The 25,498-nt window shown below is 40.7% G+C and overlaps 2 protein-coding genes across 5 annotated transcripts; both read right to left on the bottom strand.

Annotated features, from left to right (window-relative positions):
• Window positions 1–21: 21 nt before the first annotated feature.
• Window positions 22–7,801, bottom strand: zbtb40 (zinc finger and BTB domain containing 40). Of its 3 annotated transcripts, none has more exons than XM_086169015.1 (12): window positions 7,296–7,801; window positions 6,669–6,862; window positions 5,609–6,036; window positions 5,085–5,278; window positions 4,404–4,587; window positions 3,940–4,320; window positions 3,197–3,403; window positions 2,941–3,105; window positions 1,749–1,963; window positions 1,506–1,662; window positions 969–1,192; window positions 22–561 (listed from the first exon to the last, which is right to left on the bottom strand). In XM_086169015.1, exons 2-12 carry the CDS (start codon window positions 6,818–6,820, stop codon window positions 502–504), a joined length of 2,367 nt encoding a protein of 788 aa, XP_086025141.1. In that variant the 5' UTR covers window positions 6,821–6,862; window positions 7,296–7,801; the 3' UTR covers window positions 22–501. The 3 variants fall into 3 exon arrangements, with proteins under 3 accessions (XP_086025141.1, XP_086025139.1, XP_086025142.1); XM_086169013.1 differs by having other exon boundaries at window positions 6,669–6,829; XM_086169016.1 differs by having other exon boundaries at window positions 3,940–4,317; window positions 6,669–6,829.
• A 1,079-nt stretch (window positions 7,802–8,880) lies between these two features.
• usp48 (ubiquitin specific peptidase 48) lies at window positions 8,881–25,040 on the bottom strand. 2 transcript variants are annotated; one of them, XM_086168192.1, is made up of 28 exons: window positions 24,544–25,040; window positions 23,920–24,098; window positions 23,380–23,500; window positions 23,101–23,242; window positions 22,771–22,898; window positions 22,334–22,458; window positions 21,537–21,645; window positions 20,662–20,795; window positions 20,364–20,449; window positions 19,468–19,647; window positions 18,330–18,467; window positions 18,039–18,188; window positions 17,664–17,864; window positions 17,030–17,141; window positions 16,777–16,919; window positions 16,583–16,657; window positions 15,518–15,642; window positions 14,931–15,053; window positions 14,766–14,827; window positions 14,456–14,566; window positions 14,004–14,134; window positions 13,339–13,445; window positions 13,128–13,235; window positions 11,486–11,704; window positions 10,594–10,719; window positions 10,426–10,474; window positions 10,314–10,340; window positions 8,881–9,709 (listed from the first exon to the last, which is right to left on the bottom strand). In XM_086168192.1, exons 2-28 carry the CDS (start codon window positions 24,051–24,053, stop codon window positions 9,687–9,689), a joined length of 3,189 nt encoding a protein of 1,062 aa, XP_086024318.1. In that variant the 5' UTR covers window positions 24,054–24,098; window positions 24,544–25,040; the 3' UTR covers window positions 8,881–9,686. The 2 variants fall into 2 exon arrangements, with proteins under 2 accessions (XP_086024318.1, XP_086024319.1); XM_086168193.1 differs by lacking the exon at window positions 24,544–25,040 and adding an exon at window positions 24,390–24,476.
• Between the last annotated feature and the right edge of the window lie 458 nt (window positions 25,041–25,498).

The raw sequence follows: 25,498 nt of genomic DNA, 5'->3' as shown, positions 1-25,498 counted from the left end.
GTACACTGATATTGTGCCTTATAATGCAGTGTGCCTTATGGTCCTCAAAATGCGGTAGCTGCAGGCTGGAGAGTCATGGATTTCCAAAGGAACACAATGATTTAAATGAAACATTTATAAATTATCTGTTTTTCCCCAAGAATTAACAAAGATACAAGAAAAATAAACAATTTCACAGCATCTGTATAATCAATAAAAACTGACAGCCTTCTCACCCGGCATTCAAACTCAAAACAATAACTTATCAGGAAGACTTTTCAGACGACATTCTGGAAATTGTGGTTTAACATAAAAGGGTAAAAGAAAACAGCCTGAGGGAGGTAGTCTTTGTTTTTCCAATTTTGTGTCAGAGATCCAAGTCTGTAAATGATCATACTGGGAGACTTTGGGTTATAATCTGTTCGCATCAGGGTGTCAGTGATATAGACATCTCGGTGCTGAGGTCGCAATTGGGAATTGTGCCGACAGATGAAGGTGACTGTTGAAGCCCCGGCCTCTTACTCACGTGAGAACCACAAACACCTCAGATGCGCCCCCTGCCGTCGTGTCAACAGTCATCACCTGAATGGACAGAAAAGTAAGGTGATTACCAAAATGTGCTTTCCTCCCGCTTTCCACCCCGAACATTGTAAAGAGATGCTGACTTTTAAGGACATAATGCTTCCAGTATGGAATTTGTCTAGATATCATCATGGAAAACAACTGAATATTTTCAAACAGGTCTTCGAACAGACCCCAAAATATCTGTGTATGGAAGAGCTTAAATTTCTGTCTGTTCAATTATTATAATGATAATCAAGCAAAGTGACAAAGAGTATTCTGTTTTTTTATTTTTGTGTGTGTGTGTGTGTGTGTGTGTGTGTGTGTGTGTGTGGGGGGGGGTGATCTGGTGGTTCCTCACTGATCCCCCCCTGAAGCTGTCACTAAACCTTAAGCTGTCAGCTGAGCATAGCCACAGAGTTAATTACAGTGTGGGAGGCGGAGGTGTCCTGCTCCTCCTGGGCTTCCACGTGGCAGGACAGCAGGTGCTCTTGCAGCTCTGGCTGGGTGGAGCAGACCTGAGGGCAGAGCGGGCAGCTGAAGGCCTTGCTGGTCTGACACACGTGCTGACTGCTTAGGTGCTCCTGCAGCCCCGCCTCCCCGCTCAGCACCGCGGGGCACAACGGACAGGTCATGGTGCACAGGGCCATGCCTTGGCAAAACACACACATATCAACGTACATATTTACTTTTGATATCTAATGTGCGACTCATACTTTCTCAATGTTTACAAAAGATTGAAACCTTATTTTATCTACAGGTAAGCTTTTGTTAAAAGGACCTGGCTGGTAATTTCTGGAATGTAAAAGGGATTCTTCACATAGCACTGATGGAATGTTGACTTATGTTTCCTGTTCTTGTTCTATGTGGCTTCTGACAGCAGGTGGACGGAGCCAGAGAAACACTGCTTACATGGCCGTTGTAACAGTGACAGAGCACTGCTGGGTTCACACACTCCTTCTCACCTTCATGTTCGGCCGCCTGGTGTTTGGCCACGCTGGACGCGCTGGGGAAGAACTTGAAGCAGATGTCACACTGCACCAGCGTCTTGAGCTGCCACGTGTGGTTCGCAAACACGTCCGGGTGGTTAGTCCGGTTGTGGTACCACAGACCCGAGAGTTGCTGCGGCAGCAGAGATGCAGGTTGATATGTCTTGTCCGTCGAACAAGGAGTTAACCAATTGGCCGTGACCCCGGCAGAATCCCTACCTGGTAAGACTTGTTGCAAAGGTCACAGCTAAAGGGCTTGGATCCATTGTGTGCGGCCACATGTTTCTCCAGCTGGGTGGCGCTGGTGAACACCTTGTCGCACGTGGGGCACTTGTGAAACTCTTTCGGGTGGAATTCCTCGATGTGCCCCAGGTGCTCCTCCAGGGTGGAGAAGCTCAGGCAGCATTTTTGACAGTCGCGAGGCTCCGACACATCTGGCATGGAGAGAGAAGGAACCGCGCCAAAGATTACAGCAGAACCTTGGCTTACAAATGCCCCAAATCACCAACAAATCAGCTTACGGGCAGAGGTTTCTATCAAATTTTGAATCGAGCTGCGAACAACTCTTTGTTGCACAAACTCACAAACCAACACCCAGGCTTTCCCCATTGTGGCATTGTAGTGTAGTAGCACTGTGTTGTTTATTCCGTTCATAATTGCTTTCTCCTGCTAGTGCGTTTTTATGTGCTTTTTTCAGTGAGTTGGCCCTCATTATGTCTCCCCAAAGCTAGTGGTGTTAAGAACAAGGTAACAATTACAATCGATCTGAAGAAGGAGATAACTAAATGTCAGAGTGGCATTCGTATTACAGATCTCACCAAGCATGACGACATGGCTAAGTCAACCATCTGTACAATCCTGAATTGCAAAAAGACGACTGATGTGACTAAACAGACGAATCAGTGGGAATTTACACAGATTTCAATGGGAATAATTGATTGGTTTGTGAATGGAATCAAAGAACAAATTAATTTCATAACCCAAGGTCCAACTGTATTTAAATTTCCGCAGCGCAACGGCTGAGACAGTCGGGCATAGCTTTAGACATTCTTCCTCAGAAACAGGAGCCCAAAGAGAGCTTTTGTAGTCATGAAAAAATAATCGCACTCAAGATCCAAACACAAATAATTCGGGTCATTATACTTCACTGTTGTTAATAGTCAGAGAAATTAACTTTGCTTTTCCGAGCTGAAGATCAAGTCTCTGTTCATCCGCAGGGCCACCTCATAGTGCCTGACAGTGATTTGATATAATGTGATAATTCTCTAAAACTGAATAAACGTTGATATTGGAGAAACTTTTATCTCTCAGCGGAAAACTGATTCTAATTTAAAACCGTCGTGATTTCTGGAATTTCACATCCTGGGATGGGGAAAGACAACGTCGCAGAGCGGTCGTGTGCGTTCCTTACTGTGGAAGGTGTGGAGGTGGACCGTCAGCCCGCTGGCCTGGCTGTAGCCTTTGCCGCATTCCCGGCACACATATGGCCGGTCGCCAGTATGTGTTCGCACATGACGCGTCAGCTCGATGGATTGGGCGAACACAGCCTTGCAATACTGGCACACATACATCTTCCCTAAAGCACCAAAACACAACTGATAAATATTGAGGTATTTGATGGTAACATGAAATGGGAGTTGTCCGGCGTGGCTGTGTGTGTGTCTGACCTTCAGAGTGTTTCTTCTTAGTGTGGTAGGCGAGGGCAGCCGCCACGCTGAAGCTCATGTCGCAGTGTTTGCAGCGGTAGGGTTTCTCTCCCGTGTGCAACCGCACGTGATTCTTCAGGGACGAGTTGGCGCCGAACTTGGCGCCGCATTCCTCGCAGGCAAACGGCTTCTCGTCGAAGTGCTCGGTCCGCTTGTGGTAAATCATACCTGAGATTGGCAAGACGGGTGACTTGAGTCCAATGGGAAAAGAGACTTTTAAAAACACTTAAGGTTGGGGTAGAGCGCCAAACTGACATTTGAGTTTTTCTAACAGGATATGATTGAATCATTAATGACCATCGATGAAGATTTCTTTACCCCCAAACTGGATCCATTTTAGCGTAACTGTTTTCAGATTAATGGGATTACTTCTAACACACAAGAAATGTTCTCAAAATAGAAATGGTAATTCGTCTGTGCTTATATTGTGATAATTGTGACAGGAGATCTAGATGTGTTGTTAAGGTATTATAATTAATTATTATTATTATTATTATTATTATTATTATTATTATTATTATTACACTAGAAGTGTAAGGTCCCAGTTGATGAAGTCCCAGTCCCAGTAATGAATCTTCTTTAGGCCCAGGCAGTAAACGTGAAAAGGCTGGTCTTCTTTGATTTGAATGATGAGGCTCAGAAATAGTTAGTCTAGATTCGGTAGGCATAGCAAGAAAGTCGGAATCCGGGCCGGCGGACATCACCTGATGGGCGGGCAAATGTCCGCCCACAAATGTCGCAGGCCACCTTCTTCTTGGTGCGCTCTGTATCCTGGTGAGCCTTGGCGCGGTGGCGCTGCAGCGCCCGCTGGTTGGCCAGCTTTTCGGGACAGTCGGGACATTGCTGCACGCACTCCTGTGACAGGGAGCAGCGTTTTGCGTGCGCAGCCATTCGGCACTTGTAGGCAAAGCCCTTCTTGCACCATCGGCAGGAGTAGGGCTTGGAAGAGGGGGATGAAGGGGGGGAGTCCGAGGCAACATTGGCATCTTTCACTTCTTCTTCTGTGTTCTGCTTACTGCTTTGCTCCTCTGGTCTTTCATCTTTCTTTTCCTCACTGCTGTTTACATTCTGCTGCTCTGCGTCTGCTGGGAAAAATGTATCGCCCGCTCAAGGTTTCAGTGCGGAGGGGACGGTTGTGACTGCTTGAAAAGTGAGAGCTGTTTTTTACCGCCTGCTTCACACGTCCCCAGGAGGGACAGCAACGTTGAGGGGAAGGAGGTGGGATCTTTCTCCTGGATGGTGAGGAGCAGCCGATGGAGAAACCCCTGAGTGATCTGACCCTCTTCCACTCTGCTCAGCAGCTCCTTTGCGGCTGAGCTGGGATCAGCCTCCGCACAGCACAGATGGACCGCCTGGCAGAAGCACAAATTTGTTTGACAATGTTACCGAAAAGAACTGTTGCAAATAAGAACCGATAGGCTGGCTTGTGCATTAATAAAGAAAAGGGGGTTTCTAAATATGGCAGAATTCTATTTGGGCTGTTATGTTTTTGCATGAAATGCTTGTTGAGAATAGACACAAATAAAAAAAATATCAGCAACTGAGTAAACATAATGAGAGACAATCCAAGAGAACTGGGGGGGAAGCAGGGTAGAATATTGATATCGCTGGGAGAGAGCGACAGATTCTGGATTCTGGGGCAAAAAATAAAAATAAATTCAGGGTGGCATTAAGCGAAATAAGCAGAGATGCATAGAGATGATGCTGGGTTGCACATCGAGGTGCATGTCAGGCCCAGCCCCATGAGACTGTGCTATTTCAGCGACTACAAAGGGCCCAGAGGAAAGCTGGCTGAAGAAAATGAAGATGAAGGTGACAAGGCTGAAGAGGTAAGACCAGAGTGATGTACCTCTCTCTCCTGCTTGTTCACAATGTCTTCTGCGGCCTTGGTCAGCAGCTCCCGGAGGTCTGGCATGTTGGACAGCAGCTCTATCAGCTGAGATGACTGCTCCAGAAGACCAGTGGCGGACTTGTTCAACCTCTGAACTGCCATTATGTCTGTTTTCTCCCCTGCACTCTCTGTGGTTTTGGCTTCCTCCTTTCCTGAGTAAACACACACATAATAAGTGGAACCAGATACTGTATCTTTGGTTTGGTTTGTGGTTTGACCAGAGGACAGATGTACACCCCCCCCCGTGTGATTTATGGGCCGAACATTTCGGCTGTCGTCCTTGTATTATTATCAATAAAGTATTTATTATCTTATCTTAGCTAGTTGATCACACGATGTCACCTAGTCATCTGTTCCCCTTATAAATATTTTCATTAAGCAACATCCATTGTTATGCAGGTGATACCCAACTGTGAGGCGGCAGCGCTAACCACTGCACCATCATACTAACAAGTAATTTTCTTTGACTATTTGATACTTACCTGAGGACTCAGGTAGCTCCAGACGGGCTTTTTTCCAAGCTGGCTCCTCTGCACATTCACCGTTACTATGACAATCCTTGAGTACAGTGGGTATCGCGTCCTCTGCTGAAACCAACTTGTCTGAGGATGCTGGTGCTGAAGGTTCAGCATTTGTGCTCTGCAGCGTAGTGACCAGGGAGGGGTCTGGGGTCTGTGTCGATGAGATCCTGGTCGAGGGCTGCTGGTTAACCAGGCTGGTGAGGACATTCTTGAAGCCTACAGCGACGTCAAACATCTGTAGGCTGTCTGCAGCGGCGACGATGCGGCTGACGTTATGTTTGCCCAGAGGCAGTTTACCAGTGTAAACCATGTCCAGCAGACAGCTAAACTCCTGAGAGGAAACCACGGCCGTGTCGATGGACACTGTGTCTGAGCTGTCGAGCAGGGACCTGGCCAAGATAAACACAATTACCGGTTCTGCGGCTTCCATTCATGAAAAAACAAATTCTGGCGGGTCATCCACATAACCATGTAAACCAGGGCAATGCAACTTGGTACAGTGCCGCCATCTTTCAGGTTCAATTATTTGCCCTCTGTGCATACGTAACCAGGTGTACCTTAATAAATAGCCTTTTGCTTTTCTCATCTATTTTGATCAATTCATTTGGTGAATCTTTCAAACATTTTATAAGTCAATCTCTTGGAGTTCCTGGTTATTTCATTCTGATCGTCTGATAGCAAAAAGGTGCATCTCCCCAATTTGGATTGCATTTCTGAAGTGACAAATACAAGAACATGAAAAAAAATTACGTTTTTGCAAAACAGCATTTCACTAAAAAAAAACAGTTAAAAAAGATAAGATAAAAAACTTGTTTTTTATCTATTATCAAGATTTTGTGGGATGATGTGGGATCATCCTGACATCCAATAGTTGGGAAGTAAAAAAAAAAAAATTATAACTGTTTAAAAGCTACAGTTTGGAGCTATATTAACTGTAATAATGGAAAGCAGTGAATGTTCTAGATCTTGATTTACAGTAGATCTGTGCTTTGTAACTTGTGGCAAGATGTTTTCATCCTACCTGAAGAGCATGCTGGACGCAGCCAGAACCACTTTGTGCGCGCGATGTGGACTTCCCCCCACCAGGATGGTGCAGTCACAGAAGAGGCCCTCCTTCCTCAGGGCCCACAGCTGCTGCATCAGCTGGATATTGTAGTTGGGCAGCTCGATCATGTTGTCTGTCTGCGCATTGGAGAGGAAGATGCTGTCACCTTCCTTTCAATAGATAACGGAAGTGAAAAGTCTGTGGAAACACGCTTCAGCAAAGCGTCATTCGTGGGAAACTGCCAAATGATAGCTAGTGTTTTTCATAACTATGTCTATATTCTATGAGTTATTGATGTGCGAAATTGTATTTGTTTATTTAAATGAAGTTTGGGCGTATGGGAGTGTGTTTTTTCTGCCGTTATTGTTCTCCATACTTGTATTAAAGCGTGTCGTTGGAACCAGAGGAGCTACTTCTTAGTTTGTTTATTAAGTCATTGGCTAGCAGGTTAACAAATCACTAGCATTAGCAACAGATGCTAATTTATCGTGAAGTAAGCCGTTAATGTTCGGTCGGTGAAACTGTTGAGAAATAGGAGCTTTTTTTCTACGTCTAAGTCGCTGACGACCATCGCACAGACAACCAGCCAGTTCACTTCTTTACCTTCGGTAATTCAAAAGATCCGTTTCTTTATTTAAACTTCGTTGCTGGACAATTCTTGTGTTCGCAATAAAGCTTGGCCGTTTTGAAAATGGCGTCCGTCGGTACTACAAATATATGAGGTCACTTCCGGCAATGGAAACATCAGCTACACTTGTCAGACAACTACCTTCTAGAAATACCGTAAAAACTATTTTCAGCTAAATTAAACCCCACAATTAAGAACCTAAGTCCATTTGACTTCGGAAAGGCTGTTTAAACGCTGAATCTGTGAAAGAAAACAAACAAAGCGCCCATCAAACCCTTCGCTACGGCGTTAGTGACATGAACGCAGGGCAAATTACAGCCAATTAAGCTAACTTGATACGCCAACCGCCATTAAACCTTTTCAATTACTTTCATATTGAAATGGAAACAACATTATTTTGTGTATGGGAAACAATTTCTTACAATCGTTTGGCTTACTTTAACAAAAAGTCATGGTAAAATCCATACTCAAAAATAACTGGCTAACCCCCATCAACAGTTAATTTGAAAAGATCCACCTGTCCCAAATAATGTTGATAAAATGTTACAAAAATCAATGTCTACACTGACCGTGGATGTTTGAAGAAAATCTCACAATATTCGAGCTAAGATTTGAAAAGACGTTAAAAACAACAATAATTGTTATAACAATGACGAGGACAACCTTTTAAGTTATATTCGAGCAGATAAAACTATATAAAATAAATACGTGACTAAAACGATCCCAAAGAATAATTATGGTGAGTGGCAGCCAAGTGGTGGCTGATTGGTGACACTCCCGCAAAGCATGATGGGAATATGTGTTTTATCAAACTTAAGGTCGCGCGGATGCTGGATCTTCAATTTAATAATCTCGTTCATTTTGACATTTCGGATCTCATGGCAAGACACGGTTTAAGCCACGTAACTGGTGAAGTTACAGAAACTTATTCCATGTCCAACGTATTTTTAATTTATTATATTTCTTTTTGGATAATAAACCACAACTGACATTCCAGGTCTACGTTTGTTCAAGGTGTGAGGTTTTTCGAAGGTGGGGGGACATTAAAATCATAATTATTTCTACACTAAAGCTCTGGGGGTTGGCGTGGCACTGGAGGTAGAGCAATCAGCTTAGGAACCTCACATTCCTGGTTTGATTCCCAGCTCCTTGATTTGTCGTCAAGCAAGACACTGAACCCCTAACTGTTCCCCTGGCCCTGATGGATAGCAGCCTACTGCTCATGGTTATCCATGATAGGGTAATTGCAGAGACTGAATTCCCCGCGGGGACTAATAAAGGATAATTTATTGTTATTCAACATGTAGCTGTTTTTTTTTAAATCAACCCCAACAGGTAAGGGCCAATATGGTGGAGTTCCCTCAACTCTGTTGATAGTGAGACTTTTCAAGTTGTCTGTAATCTTACTGAGATGAAACATACCGTCTATTTGGCTTGATGAGCTAAAATGAGATATAAAGAAAAAAAAAACAGGTGTTAATTTAGCACCCTTGTGTTCTGACTGTAACCCTCACATGTAATGTTTTTTCTTTCACCAACTAAAAATATGTGCGCAAAGGGTGATTTGAAAAATAACTTTATTGTCCATAAGAAATAACAGTGAAAAGAACAGTACATATAACTGTTTGTATTCAGTTTCTGGCTTTCCCTAAGAGGTTTGCTCAGCTGACATTTCTGTAGGAGGTCGTCCCACTACATTCTGTGTACCTATGTGTCTTTAAATGCCATGTGGTGCCATGTGGATATAGATTTACTTTGGAGGTAATAAATGTTCTAACATTTAAGAGCAGTTACATTTGTAATACTTGACATACTCGTGCATTCATTTTACAAACCTGAAAACTTCATTGCATTGAGAAAGGAAGCTTCCACATCATGGAAAGAAAGGACAGTGTGTTTAATTTTTCTTCAGCCATAATTTAAAACAAGTTCATAGTAATAAGTAACAGTAGAACTGAGGCCAGCTTTCTTCATCTGTCTGTACGTCAGGCAGCGCCACTACCTCTGTGTCCTTCACAATGATTGAAATCTTTAAATATCAAAGGCCAGCTAATCTTAGGTAGTGAAAAAACAGCAAATATTTAACAGAATGGAAGACGCCTCGAGAGGCGAAATGTCCCCAAGAAGGTAAACAAATCCAGTTGCCACGATAAGATTTATCGATGAGTACCATGACCTGGATGACTGAAAATCTTCACAGACATGTCAGACACAGTCACAGTTTTATCAAAGATAGCCTATTCAAAAGGTAAAAAAAAATTAAAGCACTTATTTATATATGGACACCTGACAAATTTAAGCTTTTTTTCTCTTTTATTTCCACCTGTCATCTGTCCACGTCAAGATTAGCTACAGCTCTGATTTCCTCAGTGCCCAAGAAGCCCAGTGCCTGCAAAAACACAAACTATTAGGAAAAGCTCAGACGTAGGACAGGTGTAGCAACTGTGAATTGCAATGGAGGCCAAATCTATGCGACATTACTTTGAGCTGGTCAATTCAAAACATAAAATATATGTTTGCATACATACAATCATACACATACACATATAATCAATTTCTGATTATTTTTTTCAGTTGTTGTTTTGCTCTTTTTAGGTACTCTACTAGTATGTTTATGGGTAATGTCTTGCAACATTTTCGGGTAAATTCTTGTGAATGTGAACGTTTTTCCCAAAATTTTTTAATTGAATTTCCCCATGACTGTGGAAACAAACAAGTTGAGGAAAAAAGTGGTTATTAAAACTTTTTTTTTGGTCCAATTAGACAATGTCGTGTGTCTGTCTGTTGCCAATAAAAGCGTCTATCACAACTTCCAAAGACAAAATATTAAATATACTTAATAGAGAGATCATTATACTGTCAGCTCTAAAAAACATGCTTCTCTGTCATGTCTTAGGCTTCTTAACTATTAAGTGCTGAGGTGAAACAACTACCTGGCTTACAAAACAAAAGTAAACAAAAGTAAAGTGTGTGTGTTTTGGGGGGACCCTTACCTTTAAATCCCTCCTCAGGCATTCTCACTGTGAATAATGCAGCAGCAGAGGAAGTGTTAAACACAGTAATTGCGCTCCTTTGAATTGACTGTATAATTAGACACACACTCACCCTGATAGACATCATCCATCGCAGCGTAGTCTGCTATTGGCTCATCAGCCTGAAAGGACAAAATGGCACTTGAGTCCTAGCAGGTCTGAAGCTGTAGTGGAGAAAAAGGAAAGCAGAACACGGTGGGGTAGAAGAGGGGGGTGGGTTGGGCCTTTCTGTGTTATTTACCTTTAGACAGATGATGCTCTCTGGGATGACGCCCAGGCTGCCAAGTGTGGCGGAGTCATCGGTCAGAACTTTGCCATCGATTGAGAGGTTCTGGTCGAATGGAGCCACAGAGAATGCGTGCATGATCTACCAGGTTTACAAACAGAGCAAGGTTGGACCAGAGATCATGCATTACCTGTAAGGTTAAAGCAGCATGTTGCTTCAGAATCGATTATGGGTTTGGAGCAGTTTATTCCAGCCAAGAATAGGAGATACTGTTAGAACTGCAATCCATTGAGACTTCCGCTCTTCCGCGGAAATTATTGTACAGGATTTTTTTTCCTCAAAAATTATAGCAATAATCCTATTGGTAAGCCATTACTCCTCCTACTTTTCTTACGATCGTTTCTTCACTTCTTAGGTTTTGTTTTTTTATCTACTTGTGATTTACCGTTAATTTTCAAACTGAGGTTTCTGTGAATTTTCTGCTGACTTCTGCCAATTGCTGGTAAGCTCTTCAAATTCTTATGCAATTTTGAATACATTCTTTTACTCATTTCTGGATTACTTTAATAAGTATTTTCTGAGTCATTTGAGTAATTTCTTGTTAATTGTGACAATTTTTTTTTAAATTATCTTTAGCAATTTTTTTTTAGAAAATCCTATCCTGATATCTTCCATTTTCAAGGAATAGGTTATTTGGTCAAAAGCTCAGCTTACATAATTTCCAAGAAAACCAAGACTTTTTAAGGCATTTAACTTCTTTCCTCTCCTTTTCCTCTCATTTTCTTTGTGCTGTCCAATATGTTTCAGGTTCTCCAAGACACAGGAGAGCTCTTAAAGGGGCTTGACGTTATAGTTGATTAAATTCCATACTCATCCTCTTTATTGGAGTATCCAGGAGGAGATTTACCTGAATCTTCAGCTCTTTAAGGGTCTGATTAGCAGAAACAATGAGTGCTTTCTCCCCTCTGAGTTTCCGATGTCGCGTGCTTCTCCTGATTCCACTGAATTTGGCCACGTTGTTTGCAGGAGTGGCAGCCGTTGCTGCTGCTGCTGACGACGACGATGATGATGATGATAATGTGGGGTTGTTGTCACTAAGCTTAAGTCTCTTTGCCCCATCTGGTGACTGTGAAAAATTCATAATATATAGTCATTGAGTCATTTACAACACACACATAACAGAAACATTTCTGTCCGAAGAGACTTGCTACCTCACAGACTTAAATTTTCTTTATTATATTTGAACGACACAATATTTGCGAGTATGAACGTGATGCGATTCTGTTTTCATATGTTTCAGGAACTACATGGGTCTCAAATTATGGACTGGTATTACAACTGACATTTAAAGAGAAAAGCAAACATGAATTTAATAAAATTAATAATTTCTACTGGAATATGAGAAAAAAATTCAGGCCAACGTACATCATTCAAGCATTACAATATGACCAACTTCCTCAATTTGTGTTGGCCCCCTTTTCCCGCCAAAATGGCCCTGACCCATTGAGGCGCGGACTCCACTAAACTCCTGAAGTTGTGCTGTGGTATCTGGCACCAAGATTATCACAGCAGACCCTTAAAGACTTGTCAGGTGTGAGGTGGGGCTTCCATGAATGGGACTTGCTTTTGTCCGTCACATCCCACAGATGCTCGACTGGACTGAAACATTAACAGCTCAAATCAATTGTGATCCTAAAACCATACTTGAACCATTTTTGCTCTGTGATACCGCGCATTATCCTTAGGGAATAACGTTTCCATGAATGAGTGTTCATGGTCTGCATAAATGCTAAGGTAGGTGGTACGGGTCAAGGTAACATCCACATGAGTGGAAGGGTCAAAAGTTTCCCAGCAGAACATTGAACACTCACCCATGCCATCAGTGAGATGTAAAAGCAAATGTGATTTACCAGACAAAGCCTCCTCCTTCAATTGCTCCGTGGTACAGTTCTGGTGCCTACTGTTGGCACATTTGACGAAGGGACAGGGGTCAGGATGGTTACCCTGACTGGTCTGCGGACTGGGAACATCCCATTATAGCTAGTTTTGGAGACCCAGTAATCTAGTCATTAAAATTTAGCCCTTGTCAAACTTGCTTAAACCCCTATACTTTCCCATTTTTCTTGTTTCTAACACAAGGTAGAGGAGACGTTCACCTGCTGCCTCATATATCCCACTCACAAACAGGTGCCATGATGATGAGATGATCAGTATTATTCAGTTCAGCTGTCAGTGGTCATAGTGTTATGACGGATCAGTGTATCTTCTATAATGTATTTTATAGAAGTTCACATTTGACACAAGTGAAAGGCCAACTAAAAAGTGCAGGAGTGAAAAAAAAAAATCATCAAACATGGAAAAAAAGGTTCTGTGATCTGATGTCAGAAGGCCATTATGTAACATTTCATACCCACTGCAGGGTCCACTGTCTGGAAAGGATAGGTATGCACATGGGTCATTGTGCTCTGTAGCCCACAGGCCTAGCCATAATTTACAATATCTTCGGTTCCAACACTTTTTAACATACTGTAGTACAATGATGGACCTACTTGGCTGAAGTCTGGGTCTCTCTCTCCATCTAACTTTGGCTGTTCCTCCTTCTCCTCCTCTGCCTCAGAACTGCTGGCATTCATCTCTGGCGCAGCCTCTTTTATCATCTGTACAGAAGGTCACAAGGAAATGTTAAGTAGCTGTCAAGATGTGAAAATTAGCTTTGTGTGTCCCACGACCCTTTCTTATTTCTACGTGTGGATTTCATACCCTCTGGTCTTCGATGACTTTGCGGATGTAAATAGTGGCCTGGGTGTACTCTCTTAGGTCCCTCTGCTGCTGGAAGAGGAAGCCCTCCCGGCACTCCCAACAAAGATCTATTCAGATGCGCCAATTTGCGCACAGACATACAAATCACATAAATCCACAACATTTACAAGCTAAGACAGTTGATGCAAAATTCCAAACAAACTGGCCTTATAAATCATTACTGTGTTAAAAATTGTAAAAGGACAAAGATAAAATATTAATGTAATTGTAGGATGTGTGTTACAGTATTGTATTTTAGAAAATACAATACTGTAACACACATCCTGCAATTACATTAATCTGTGAACATTTCTAAATGTTCACAGATTAAATTGTTATGAAATACAATATTTTATCAGTCAGTGGACATAAGATTGTACTATTGCAGGAAAATTTTACTTACTAATCTAAAAAAGGCATTGCAGCCAAACTCTGTGCAATGCCAAATATATTAATGATTTCCCCCAAAATCCAAAAAGGGATTTGGCAGGAAGTTGCCCTTTACCTGGACTCTGCGGGGGGAGTGAGACACGATCATTGGCTATGGACTGTTTCCTGCCAAAATGGATTAGTCATGCCTACATTAAGGCATACAAGAGTACTGCTTTTTGAAGCCACAGTCTTACCAGGCTGAGTGGTGTAATGGATGGAGGGACCATTGGGTGTGGTCTCTGTGACGCAGTGGATGGAGATAGGCTGGTCTACGATGAAGAGTCTGCTGATGACGTCCCATTCGCTTGGCCAGAGCAAAGCTATACTGTGCAGGAGAAACAGAACAAACAACAGATCGAGAAAACGTCCAAAATATCAAAAGAGGCGCTCAAGCACAAGGCAAAGAAATAGTAATACTGAAATATATCACCCAGAAAACAAGCATTCAGAATTTCTAATCTCTGAAGTCTCATTAATGTTGGTAACCCCTCTAATGCTCATGATCACACTTGTAATATTTGATAAGTACATAACTGTCAAGAGAGGAAAACCTGGTAATCCTTTATCTGACAAACCCTGATCGAGACTGAACTGGTGTTTTTGAGGAAACAAAATCAATCAGCCGGCTAAATTAAGACACACTCACTGTTGTGAATCTCCGTTGTTCAGAGACTCATAGGTGAACATGAAACCTCCATGGGGACAAAGCAGGTGGCTGTTTCCCACGTTAGATACCGGTGAGGATTTAGTGGGTCTCCTAAGATGGATATCAGAGGGTTGCATTTTAAAGCTGATCAGCAAAATGGAAACTATAATTTAAATAGTGTTTGTGTTAATACTAGTTACATATTTTAAACAGTCCAGTATTTATATATCAGTGCAGTTGGTCAAATTAGGTCTGTGATGACGCATCAAACCATAACATTTTGTTCATTTTATTGCCAAAACAGACATACCTGATGAATTTTCTCCATTCATCCACAAAAAACAAAGGGACAATGTAAAGGACATCAGTGTCCTGCAGAGACAAAACAGAAAGGATTTATTCAGCAGCTCTAAAAACCCAACTTCTCAGATATTGTTCACTTTTTATAAGCAATCGTTATTAGTCGTGTAGCCACCTGAGGCCATTTGGCGAGTGTTGGCCGGTTCTTCTCATGGAAGAGGCTGATTAGCTGGTTCTTTTGGTCCAGAGCCATCATCTTACTGACAGCCTCGTTGTCCTTCTCCTCTTGCTCCAATGTCTACAAAAGCAGAGAAGAAATGTTCTGTGGTTGAGCCTTAAATTCCAACAGTACTTGAAGTAACTAACACAGGTCAAGACTGAGTCTGTAATACTGGTTACTGTATAACAACATTAAGTCTATGAGGAGATCATTAGGGAATTTTTGAAAATGACTCAGCTAATAACCAATATGTTTGGTCATAACTGAAATAAGCACACTAAGATTATTACTTTTCTAGCAGAGAGGAGATATTCTGAAGGTGTTAATGTGTTGGCTTAAGTTTGCATCATCAAAAATATAACATGATTTGTTGCGGTGGAGCAAGTAAGTGCAGGATGACTGGACAATGGTTTCACACGCAACATTAATGCCTGTTTAGAGAGAATTATTGCATTTTAATATGGATAAATAAAAGAAAGCCTTTCAAATGAAAAAAAAAATGCCTGTAAAGCCAGGATCAGTGTGTTGCTGTGTCTGCTCACCAGGCACAGCTGACAGGGCTCTCGGTTTTGGGTGAATTCTGGGGCTTTTGGGAAGTACGCCCTTAGTTTGGTCCACACTTCAGGAGATACAAGCTTTCTTTCCGTCTCTAGGATACTCAGACCCCCTGCAGCAGGAGCACACGTTCAGCTTTAAAAAACCATGTCAAACTGCTTGCCGCCTGTTTTTGGGTTCAAGTGTGTGTGTTTTCATGCTATTATGGAAGACACCTATTTATTTAGATCTGGTGGCATCTAGTGGTGAAGTTATTGAAGAAACTTGATTTTTGTGAACAATTCATAATGATCTAAGATCTCAAATATCGCAACTGCAGGGCTTGCCTCTCTATTAACGGATGATTTCTTAAACTCATCAGTCATGAATGAACTTGCGATATTGCTGCTTTTGTAAGGTATGTCCAAAATACACTGTAAACCAATGCTGGGGAAATACAATCTTGACTTCGCAAGCTGTCTTCAGGAGCTCCATTACTATTTTGCTGAATTGTAATTGAACTAAATAAATAAAAACAATGTGAAATTTACTATTTTTAGACACACAAACATGTTTTAAAGTTTTATTTTCTTTATGGATAAGATTTGGGGAAAGGATTTAAATCTCCCCTTCCTCATTAATCTGTTGTCATGATGCAGTGCTTTTTCTGTGTCACTTGGTTTCCCACCAACATTCTGAGTGTAAGACCACAGGGGAAACAGCAGAAAACACTATTGGTTTCTTTAAAAAATGCACAGGCTTGAAAAACTCAACACTATCAAACTTTAAAAAATCATTGTTTAAAGATAGCAGGAAAAGGCAAAAACAATCCGCAATTTATAGGTTCTGGGCTATTGTGGCAACACTAGCCTAGTGATCAGGGTGATCCATGTTTTATACTAATATAAAGAATAGATTCAAACAAAAACACAATTTTTGCTCTATTGAAATGCACTGATGAAAAAAAAAAAGCACTTATTCCATTCATTGATTTCCTTCCCAGAGGCTGTTCCTTTAAATTCTACGTTTCTCTTAAGTAAACTTGTTGGGGTGGCTCTACATTCTACGAGTACCGTGACTGCAGACAATGTCTTCATTGAAGGTCTTCATCTCCTCCTCATTGCCCTCCAGGAGCTCTGAGCTGAATTCTACAATCCAACAATTCAGTACAATATTTATCTCCCATGCAAAGGACTCATGAACTGAATAAAAATGTAACTCATGTCCAAAAATGAGGCAAGATGCAGGTCCAACCCGCTCCTGCTACCTTTGCATTCATTGGAGTGCAGCCCTTGTCCATTGGTTTGACCATTGCTGTGTTTGGTTTCATGTTCATCCTCCTCTAGCTGCTGCAAAGCCAACTGCCTCCAACTGCGCAGAGAAGCTTTGCCCACCCAGTAGCCCTCGCCACTGAGTCAGAAACGCAAAAGCGCACTGAGTTAAATACAACACTTCAAAGTCATCTTGTTCATAGTAATAAAATGATTGGCATCTTAAAAAAAATCTGAAAGTATGCTTACCTAACTGTGCGCTTGACAAGATTAGATACCTCCTTATAGTCTTCATTGAGTTGGTTTTTCAGCCGCAGCACCCGACACCGCTGCCCAACACACTCTCTGCACAGAGAGGAGCCTGCAAAACCACACACGGGGGGAATTAAACAGATATCCCGCCTGTTATGTTTCTAATCTCACTTGATAAAAATTCAACTTCTCCACAAAACTAAAATCTCTGTGTAATTTAATCATCAATAAGCTCATATTTTTCAACTCAGTGCTTCTAGCTGATCATGAAAAGTATGAAGTATGAAATACGCAAGACTGTGCAATCAATCTCACCGTGATTGACCTTGTAGACAAAATATACATTTATCAGTAAAAAAACCCAGGACTCAGAACATTACTTAGTTTATGAATTCATTAATTTTCAGCCTTTTTGTGATTCTAGCCACATTCCCAGATATTTCCCTGTATTTGGAATATGTTTGTTGTTTTGTTTTATGTGTGACATTGCAACTCAGTGATGTCCGTTTTTCACAATTTTGTGACACATGGTGTCATTAAATTGACTTGTCAGCTTGGTCTTGATTTTTTTTCCCCTTATGGGTACATTCAAAGTTTCACTGACAAGAATCACTGCCTATGATGATCTCACCATCCAATCTGGGCCCTCCACCATATCGTTTGTACAGCAGCAGACTTGCTTGTACAGACACTCTCTTGGAATCTGCCACTTTGTCTGGATGTAGTTTGCCATGAGAACAAAGGAAGAGGGAGTTATCTATTTCCTTTGTGGCAGTGGAGTCATCTAGCCACTTCTTGAGCCAGTCCAATGGTATGAACTCATATGGCTCTCCTGAGGAGAAAAAAAGGAGCATGGAAAAATTAAAACTATAGGACAAAAATAGTCTCAGATTAACTTTGTCTAATACAGAACTGTCTTTTAACAACAGTTGACACATCTAGATTTGAAATAACACCATTACATCTTTACATGCATTGTAGGCTTTTAGAGAATGTTTTCACAAACCGTCTCTCGCGGGCAAAAGCTCATACAGCTCCTTAACCTCTTCGTGCTTGGCCTTGCCCTTATCCACACTCTGTTTCCTCATTTCAGCCATTTCATTGCACCACTCCTCAAATTTATGGTTGTCTTGGTCCACTAGCCTCTGAAGAAAGGCTGAGATGACACGGTGAAAATGACATAAAAATCATGTGTATTTAACTGATGTAGACAATTATCCTTTCTCATAGTCCTGTTTGTTTGGATCAAGAAATATCACCACATTACTTAAAAGCATTTAAAATTTAAACTACCCACCAGGGACCTCGACAATGTTTTGTGAGGGGTCATTGTTTTCCTCCTCCTGGATTTTATAGACAAGCATGTAGGCATTTCTGGAGCAATGATAACCTTTACTGCACTTGGGCTTCCGTGCCTGGGACTTCACTGTTTCAGCTAAGGAAAAACACAAGGAAAAAATTGTAAAGTTCCAATTTTGGTTTATTTTAGCACAAAGTGGTAGTACTGTGGTAATGTGTGATAAAAGAGTATCAGCATGGATGAAAGGAAAGGTGTACAAGACGGTGGTGAGACCAGTGGTGTTATAGGGTCTAGAGCCGGCCACGTTGAAAAAAAAGACAGGAAGTAGAGCTGGATGTAGTGGACATGTAAATGTTGATGTTCTCTTTAAGAGTGATAAGGATGAATAGGATCAGAAATAAGTCCATCAGAGGAACATGTTAGATGTTTCGAAGATACAGTCAGCCAGGCCAGACTGAGATGGTTTGGAGATGCATATGCATGAGTAAGAATAGTGAGTTCATGGGTAACAGGACGCAGAGGTTGGAACTGCCAGGGGGGAAGCCTAGAGTTGACCAAAAAGGAGTTTTATGGATGTGGTAAAATAGGACATGATATTGTGAGAGAAGAGGATGCAGGGAGTGGGGTTGAATTGATGATGATGATTGATGATTGATGATTCGCTGTTGCGAACCTTGAGGAGAACTTCCAAGACAAAAGGAGGAGACCAAAACAAAGGATGATCAGGTACAGGTGGCCAATAGAGCCAAACCAACATTGAAACAAGACCCAGACAGACTGCTAGTCACTGATTGGCCACTGAATGTTGTTCCTGAGCTTGTTGCTTGACATAACAATCAAACCACCTGCCGTTTAAAAAGAAACTCTCAAGAGTGCTATATGCTAGCTTGGGTGCTATATTGCAATATATAAAACAACATCCCAGCAGTTTCGTACCACTGTGCTATGACGAGCCCCCCGCCGCAATTCGAATTGAGGAGGTACTTTAAAGTAATGGAAAACAACCAAAACTGAATCAAGTCGAAGCAAGTGGAGCTGTGCGGGAACTGCAAAGTGGAAAACCGCCAACAATCTGGCTGGAAAGAGTCACTTGCATAAAGTGGAACCTGTATAATGTCAGTGTGATTCAACTCACCGATGTCTTCCTCTATGCCCAGCTGCAGCTTTTTGCCTTCCATTTTCTCTATTTCCTCATCATTGAACTTGTACCAGTCACTGGTGCGAGCATCCTTCACGTGGGCAATGTAATGGCCGGAGTATGCACTGATTCCACGATGGATCAGCACTGCACTCAGCTCATAGACACACTTCTGGTCTACAAGAACATTCATAGCAAATACAAACACAAAATAATGTTTAGCTTGAGTGTTAAGAAAAACATTTTTTTGTATATAGTACCAGTATCTGAGTATTTATTTTCCAAGTCTGAAAAATTAGACAGGTATTTTAAAAACACTGTTATAATTTGATCATGAATTCAACAAAAGCATAAGAGAAGTCAATTTAGCACATCGATCTGGCACCCTATTCAACATTTGCCATTTGCACATTAACAAATTTTCCATGATGCTAATCAAGAAAAAGGGTTCATTATGTAATCTATGGATATCAAATATAACTGCTGTGCCTTAACAAAGACAATAATCTTCACTACATGCTTATTATCAAGGTTACGATGGTGTTCATAGGACTGTATAATATTCCAAGTTCTTTTACTCTTTCAAAGTAGCCTATGAGAAAGGATTAAGGGGAACATATAACAAAACATCTAAATTATTCAAATTAAGACAAATAAAAAACATTACCAACTTCCAGCTCAATAATACATCAATTTGATTAGGACCAGTATGGACAAGCAACCAAACATAAAAAAAAAATGTAGAAATAGAAAGGAGATATTGGGCAGGGTTAACTTGTCAGACTGCTTTTCCCCGACAAGCTAGATCATGAAGTTAATGTTCAAGCTGCTGGTTTATTGGTCACTATCTTCAGAATGTGGTTGTGCATCATACTGATGTAGACTTTCAATACCTGTTTTTCCTTCCAAAAATGGTGCCATGTCCAGCTGCTCTGGAAAACTGATGAAAGTGTTGAGCTTCTTCTTGTGCCCTGTTTGTCTGGAAAAATCGTTACAGAAAAGTTGCCAAGCTGGTGACTGTTACATTATCGTAGATCAACGATACAATGTAACACATTCATATCAAAACACAGATTAGTAACTTATAAAAACTACACAACACGAATTGACTCACAAACTAAGGTGCATATACAGTAAACCTACTATAGAAAATACGGAGAACTGCAGCTGTGCAGCGTAGCGATGTCTGACCTGTCAAACACGAAACGCATCAATTGTAGGTTGAGGGTGGGCGGGAGGCTATGCAGCCTGATCCTGCGGGTGGCACTTTGTTTAGTCTGACAGCTCTCACAGAAATATCTGTTGTCCCCATCCAGCTTCTCCTCCTGCAACAGGCAAGTTAAACTTTCATGTCCAATAATTCACATTGAAAACAATATTGAATAATTTATATTGAAAATATGATCATCCGCACAGTGGCCCCATTTGGGGCAAATGTCATTATTACCCTCCAAAATAATTTCTTTCTGTTAATCCCACTAATTTTTTTCCTTGTTATCGTTCAAAAAGCTGTAATCCCTGAGTTTGGAAAAAATTAAAGAAATAGAGCCCTACATCCCCCATAGTTAAAATAAAAACATATTTTTCAAGATGTTTAGTTGATACAAAAAGTTTCTTAAAGTGAGACCTGGGGACACCAATTAGTCACAGTGACCTTGTGAAGGTTTTCATCATATAAGGACTGTTTTCATTTTAATTTCATTACTTTGATGTTGGTGAAAAAAATACATAGCTTTGCTAATCGTATTTAGAATTTACAGATAAATACTGAATTTTATTCATTTGAATAGTTCTAATGATGGGTTTTTAATTTACGTAGATATTTAAGATTTTATCTTTTCACTTGAAAGTCATTTCATTGACTTCATTGATTTCTACATCCCTGTTTTGAGTTATATTATTGTTAATTGACTTTTGGGATTTTTCCATGTTATTTTTCCAAAAAACATTTGACAAACCTAACTTGTATACAAAGCAAATATGGCTGACAATGAAAACATTTTCAAGCTACAGTGAAAATATTGATCATCCATGGCTTCAACACAAACACAACATGTATGCATTACCTTCAGGAACTCTCTAACACATTCTGTGAGGTTCTTGTGGCCTTGAATGTTCAGCTCCAGCTCGTAGAATCTGGACGGCAGTGCAGATGATCTTCCACACTGGTTACATCTGAAGAGCAATAACAGTAATTCAGAAAATCTCATTTTGTTGAACAAAAAATGAAAAAATGAAAAAAAAAAAAAAACCCCAACAAAATATCTCACTTTATATGGTAACTCAAAACTGTAAAAGAACTGTGTGTTAACTGAAATCTGATTATCCACAGTTTCAATAATACTGAGTGTATGCCTAACCTTTACAATGATTAAGCCAAGATTTATAAAGGGCCTGTTTCCCCATTTGACTCAGGAGTGTAAAAACAAATGGAAGCTAAACGTAGCTAAACGAGGACTGGCACCAACTCTTTGAAAGTGTTTTTACAATCAAAGTCTCCATTCAGACTAAAGGGAAGATTTATGAGTAATTAGTAAATGTCATTTTGCAAGAACCTGTAAATCTACATGTAAATTCACAAGTACTGTTTGACCAATATCAAGAGGGAACTGGAAATGTTGAAAATTTCCTTGACCTGCTGCAGTTGATCTTGTCAACTGATAAAGTTGTCACAGCTCTGACTTGAAGCCTTGGCGCACTCTCTTTATGGCATCTTCAGCATTTTTGAAGAGCTTGAAAAAATTTTATAATTTTGCACCCTGATTTTATTGATTTGGGGAGTATAAAATATAAACCAATATTCTTAAACTTAGATATTACCAGTCAAACACCTATACACTGATTCATGGTTTGAATGTCTTACACTGTAACGTAGGAGAACTGTCCACAGAACTGCTGCTGGATTACATTTTGCAGGCTTGGGTTCTTCTGCTTGGACAGTGTGTCTTCCAACAGGGACATGAATAGCTTTGAAAACTCCTGGGCATCCTGAAAGGAACAGGACTGAATTTAGTGGTGTGGGAGGGGAACGAGGCTCCACAATATGAGGTTGAATTCTTGTGGCAGTGCTATATGATGACTGCTTAATAAGGAAATGGGATTCACAACAGGTCCCGGTATGGAACAGCCATGTTAAAGAAGCAACTCTTTGATTTGGTATATATTTTTTTCTTCAAAACACATAATCTTTAGAATGCCTATAGAACAAACTCGTGAGATACCATGTAACAGCCATTATCAGCCCTGAAGTGGTCTTGAAATCACACTTAAACTCCTTGTCATGTTCCATCAGTGACTAACCTGCTGCTGTCCTGTGTCCAGGCCCAGTGCTTTAATCAGCCCTGAGGGGTCGATGTATTTTCTGTTACTGTTTTGCAGGAGTGCAAACAGATACTGTAGATGCTCACAGATGGACTGAGGTTCATAATCTGAATTGGAGACATATATTAATGACATTGTAAAGTTACCCACAAAGAATGAAGTCATGTTAAAATACTAACATCGGCCTACCCCAACACAGAATGGTGTATTGCTTAATAAATCTAGAGTAAAGGTGTGGGTAAAATATAGAACTTAATGAAGGAGAAAGAGACAAGACAGAAAAGTGAAGCTTTCATTTTCAAGTTGTACCGGAATCGCTGTTGTGTTCTTGTGCACGTGAATTGTGACACTGATAGAGGCTCTCCCGAAGTTCCAGGTTGTGGAACCACACTTGAAGAAAAGTGTTGACGTAACATGTGGCACCAAGATTGGTCAGGCCAACAAACGTGTTCTGTTGAGGGAGACACAGTAGCCGTTGTCATGGTAACTTCGGTGGTGATGTGAGATACAACAATGCATCGATAGCAGAATAATCCAGAGTAAAAGGGATAAGTGAAAAAAAATGTGCATATGTGAATGATGAAACACCTTGTCTCTACGCTCCGAATTCGGGTCATCGATATTGTGAAACGCATTTTCATCAATCTCTCCAAGCCACGCCTGTTCACCGATACCCACAAGACAGTTGGGATTCCCTTTGCAGTTCCTCCTGAAAAATAAAAGCATGATCATCCGCCAATGCAACCTTCGGACGCGACATTAATCTGACAAAACTCCTAAAAAGGGTTTTCCTATGCAAAATATTGTCCTTTCAAATATTTTGCCTGTGCCTCAGAACCAAAAACATGGTCACATCGAGCACAATTTCCACTATTGATCATTAATTGGACCCGACACTACCATGTTTACAGTTGCCATTTTATGGTTAAGCGAATACAAAAATTGGGTGGATCAACATGACCTTTCATTCGACTAGAAGAGCTGCTCAGCAAGCTGTGTGTTACTTGTGAAGGGGATGACTCTGCGTTTTAGTGCACATCTCTACGCAGCATTCAAAACACAACTTATGCCAGTGAAATTAGTTACAGATACAGCACAAGAAAGCATGCCAAAAAAACGACACGGTACCTGCAAGCTCCTCTCTTGCAGGCCGGAAGGTTAACGCGGTATGCTAGCTCGATGTGCTCCTGGCTTATTTCTTCAGGTTTCACCGTTTCCACCCAACGCCAAGCCGCTTTCTCCAGCTGTAAGCGCGGCGCCATGGTCCTGCGATGTAACCGAACTATGGGGGATGAGTGCGCGGATACCTGAAAGGCAGTCGCAATGACCGGAGGATTGTTAAACTTCTCCAGGAACGCAAAACATAGTCGCTTACCAGAAGCTAAATAAGTTCTAGCAAGTCATAACCAGGCAGCAGAGCAACGTACAGTTAGCTGTGTTATGCTACGTTACCTGACAAGTCAATATTAGCTCAATTATTCGCTCTCAGAACTTTAAGGAACTACACTACACCGTTTCGCATACATATGCACATAAAGAAAAAAAAGTAAACCACGACAAAAAATGTTTGCAGGACAACGTCAGAAATGCGAACTAACCAATAGCAAATGTTAGCTAGCTGGCTAAGATGTACGTTAGCATAGCTCGCTCGACCGGCAATGTTAGCAAGTCATTTTCCCCTTAATATTCCATTCAACGCTACCTGACGCTAACGTAACGGGTTTATTGTGTTAAAATAAAATATTCTCGAACCTTGCTTCAACAGAACAATTTCGTGTATTTTCACATTTTTTCACGATTTATTTTAGATTTAGCGCCCTTGCGTCAGTTTATAAATATATTATTTCTTCGCTCAAAATCAACACGACGTCAAGGAGTGACGTAGACGTCCTCGTTCTGACTGGAGGTAGGAACGGACGCTGCTGCTTTCATGTGCTGTTTTTCTGTCGGAATTTAGAGAACTCCATTTAGCTACATTTTATATACGTCTATTTATTTATTTGTATTTTTTTCCATTGAAGAAAATACTTGCGTAGTCCAACAGAATACATTTTCCCAATGTAACTTATTCATTTCCCTTTTAAATAAAAACAACAAAGTTTAACCCAACTGGACATTTTAAAATGATTTTTGCTTTAAAATGTAATTACAAAACAAATGATTTCTGCTTACATATCACATTTTGGAATATGAGATAATACTACATTCAAACTTTATTTTATGCACCAATATACAAATTGTGAAAACATTTCAGTGTCACACACGAACCGCCTATAACATCCATAAAATACATGTGTAAAAGTAAAGGGGTATGAATGATGAAGTTATTACTTAAAAAAGACAGCCTTTTTTTTGACAGTAAAAAAAGAAGACAGAAAACCATTCACAGTTATTGCCCATTGCTTTGCATTTGGAGGGGAATAATGAAACAAGACACATTTGAAATTGTCTGTATTGATGGATGAATGAAAACAATTAATCATTTCTTTTGAAAATAGTATTCAATGTTTATCCTCTTTTTGGCTTACATGTTGTGTAATAAATGCTTATTTGGCAAAAACCTTTGTGGTTATGTGCACCTATTTGCATTAACTGCTGACAGCTAATATGCATAATCAGCTTAGCATGTCCTACAGCACTGCATGTTCTTACTGTAGAGAGAGCTGGAGTGAAGCAAGGCCTCGTGGGAACTGTTTTCAAGACTGAT

Source organism: Fistularia commersonii, chromosome 21 (assembly GCF_037954325.1).
Source record: "Fistularia commersonii isolate RoL2024-O1a breed Wild chromosome 21, RoL_Fcom_v1.0, whole genome shotgun sequence".
NCBI lineage: Eukaryota > Metazoa > Chordata > Actinopteri > Syngnathiformes > Fistulariidae > Fistularia > Fistularia commersonii.
Note: the sequence above shows the minus strand (reverse complement) of the source record. Positions and strands in the feature narration are given on the sequence as shown.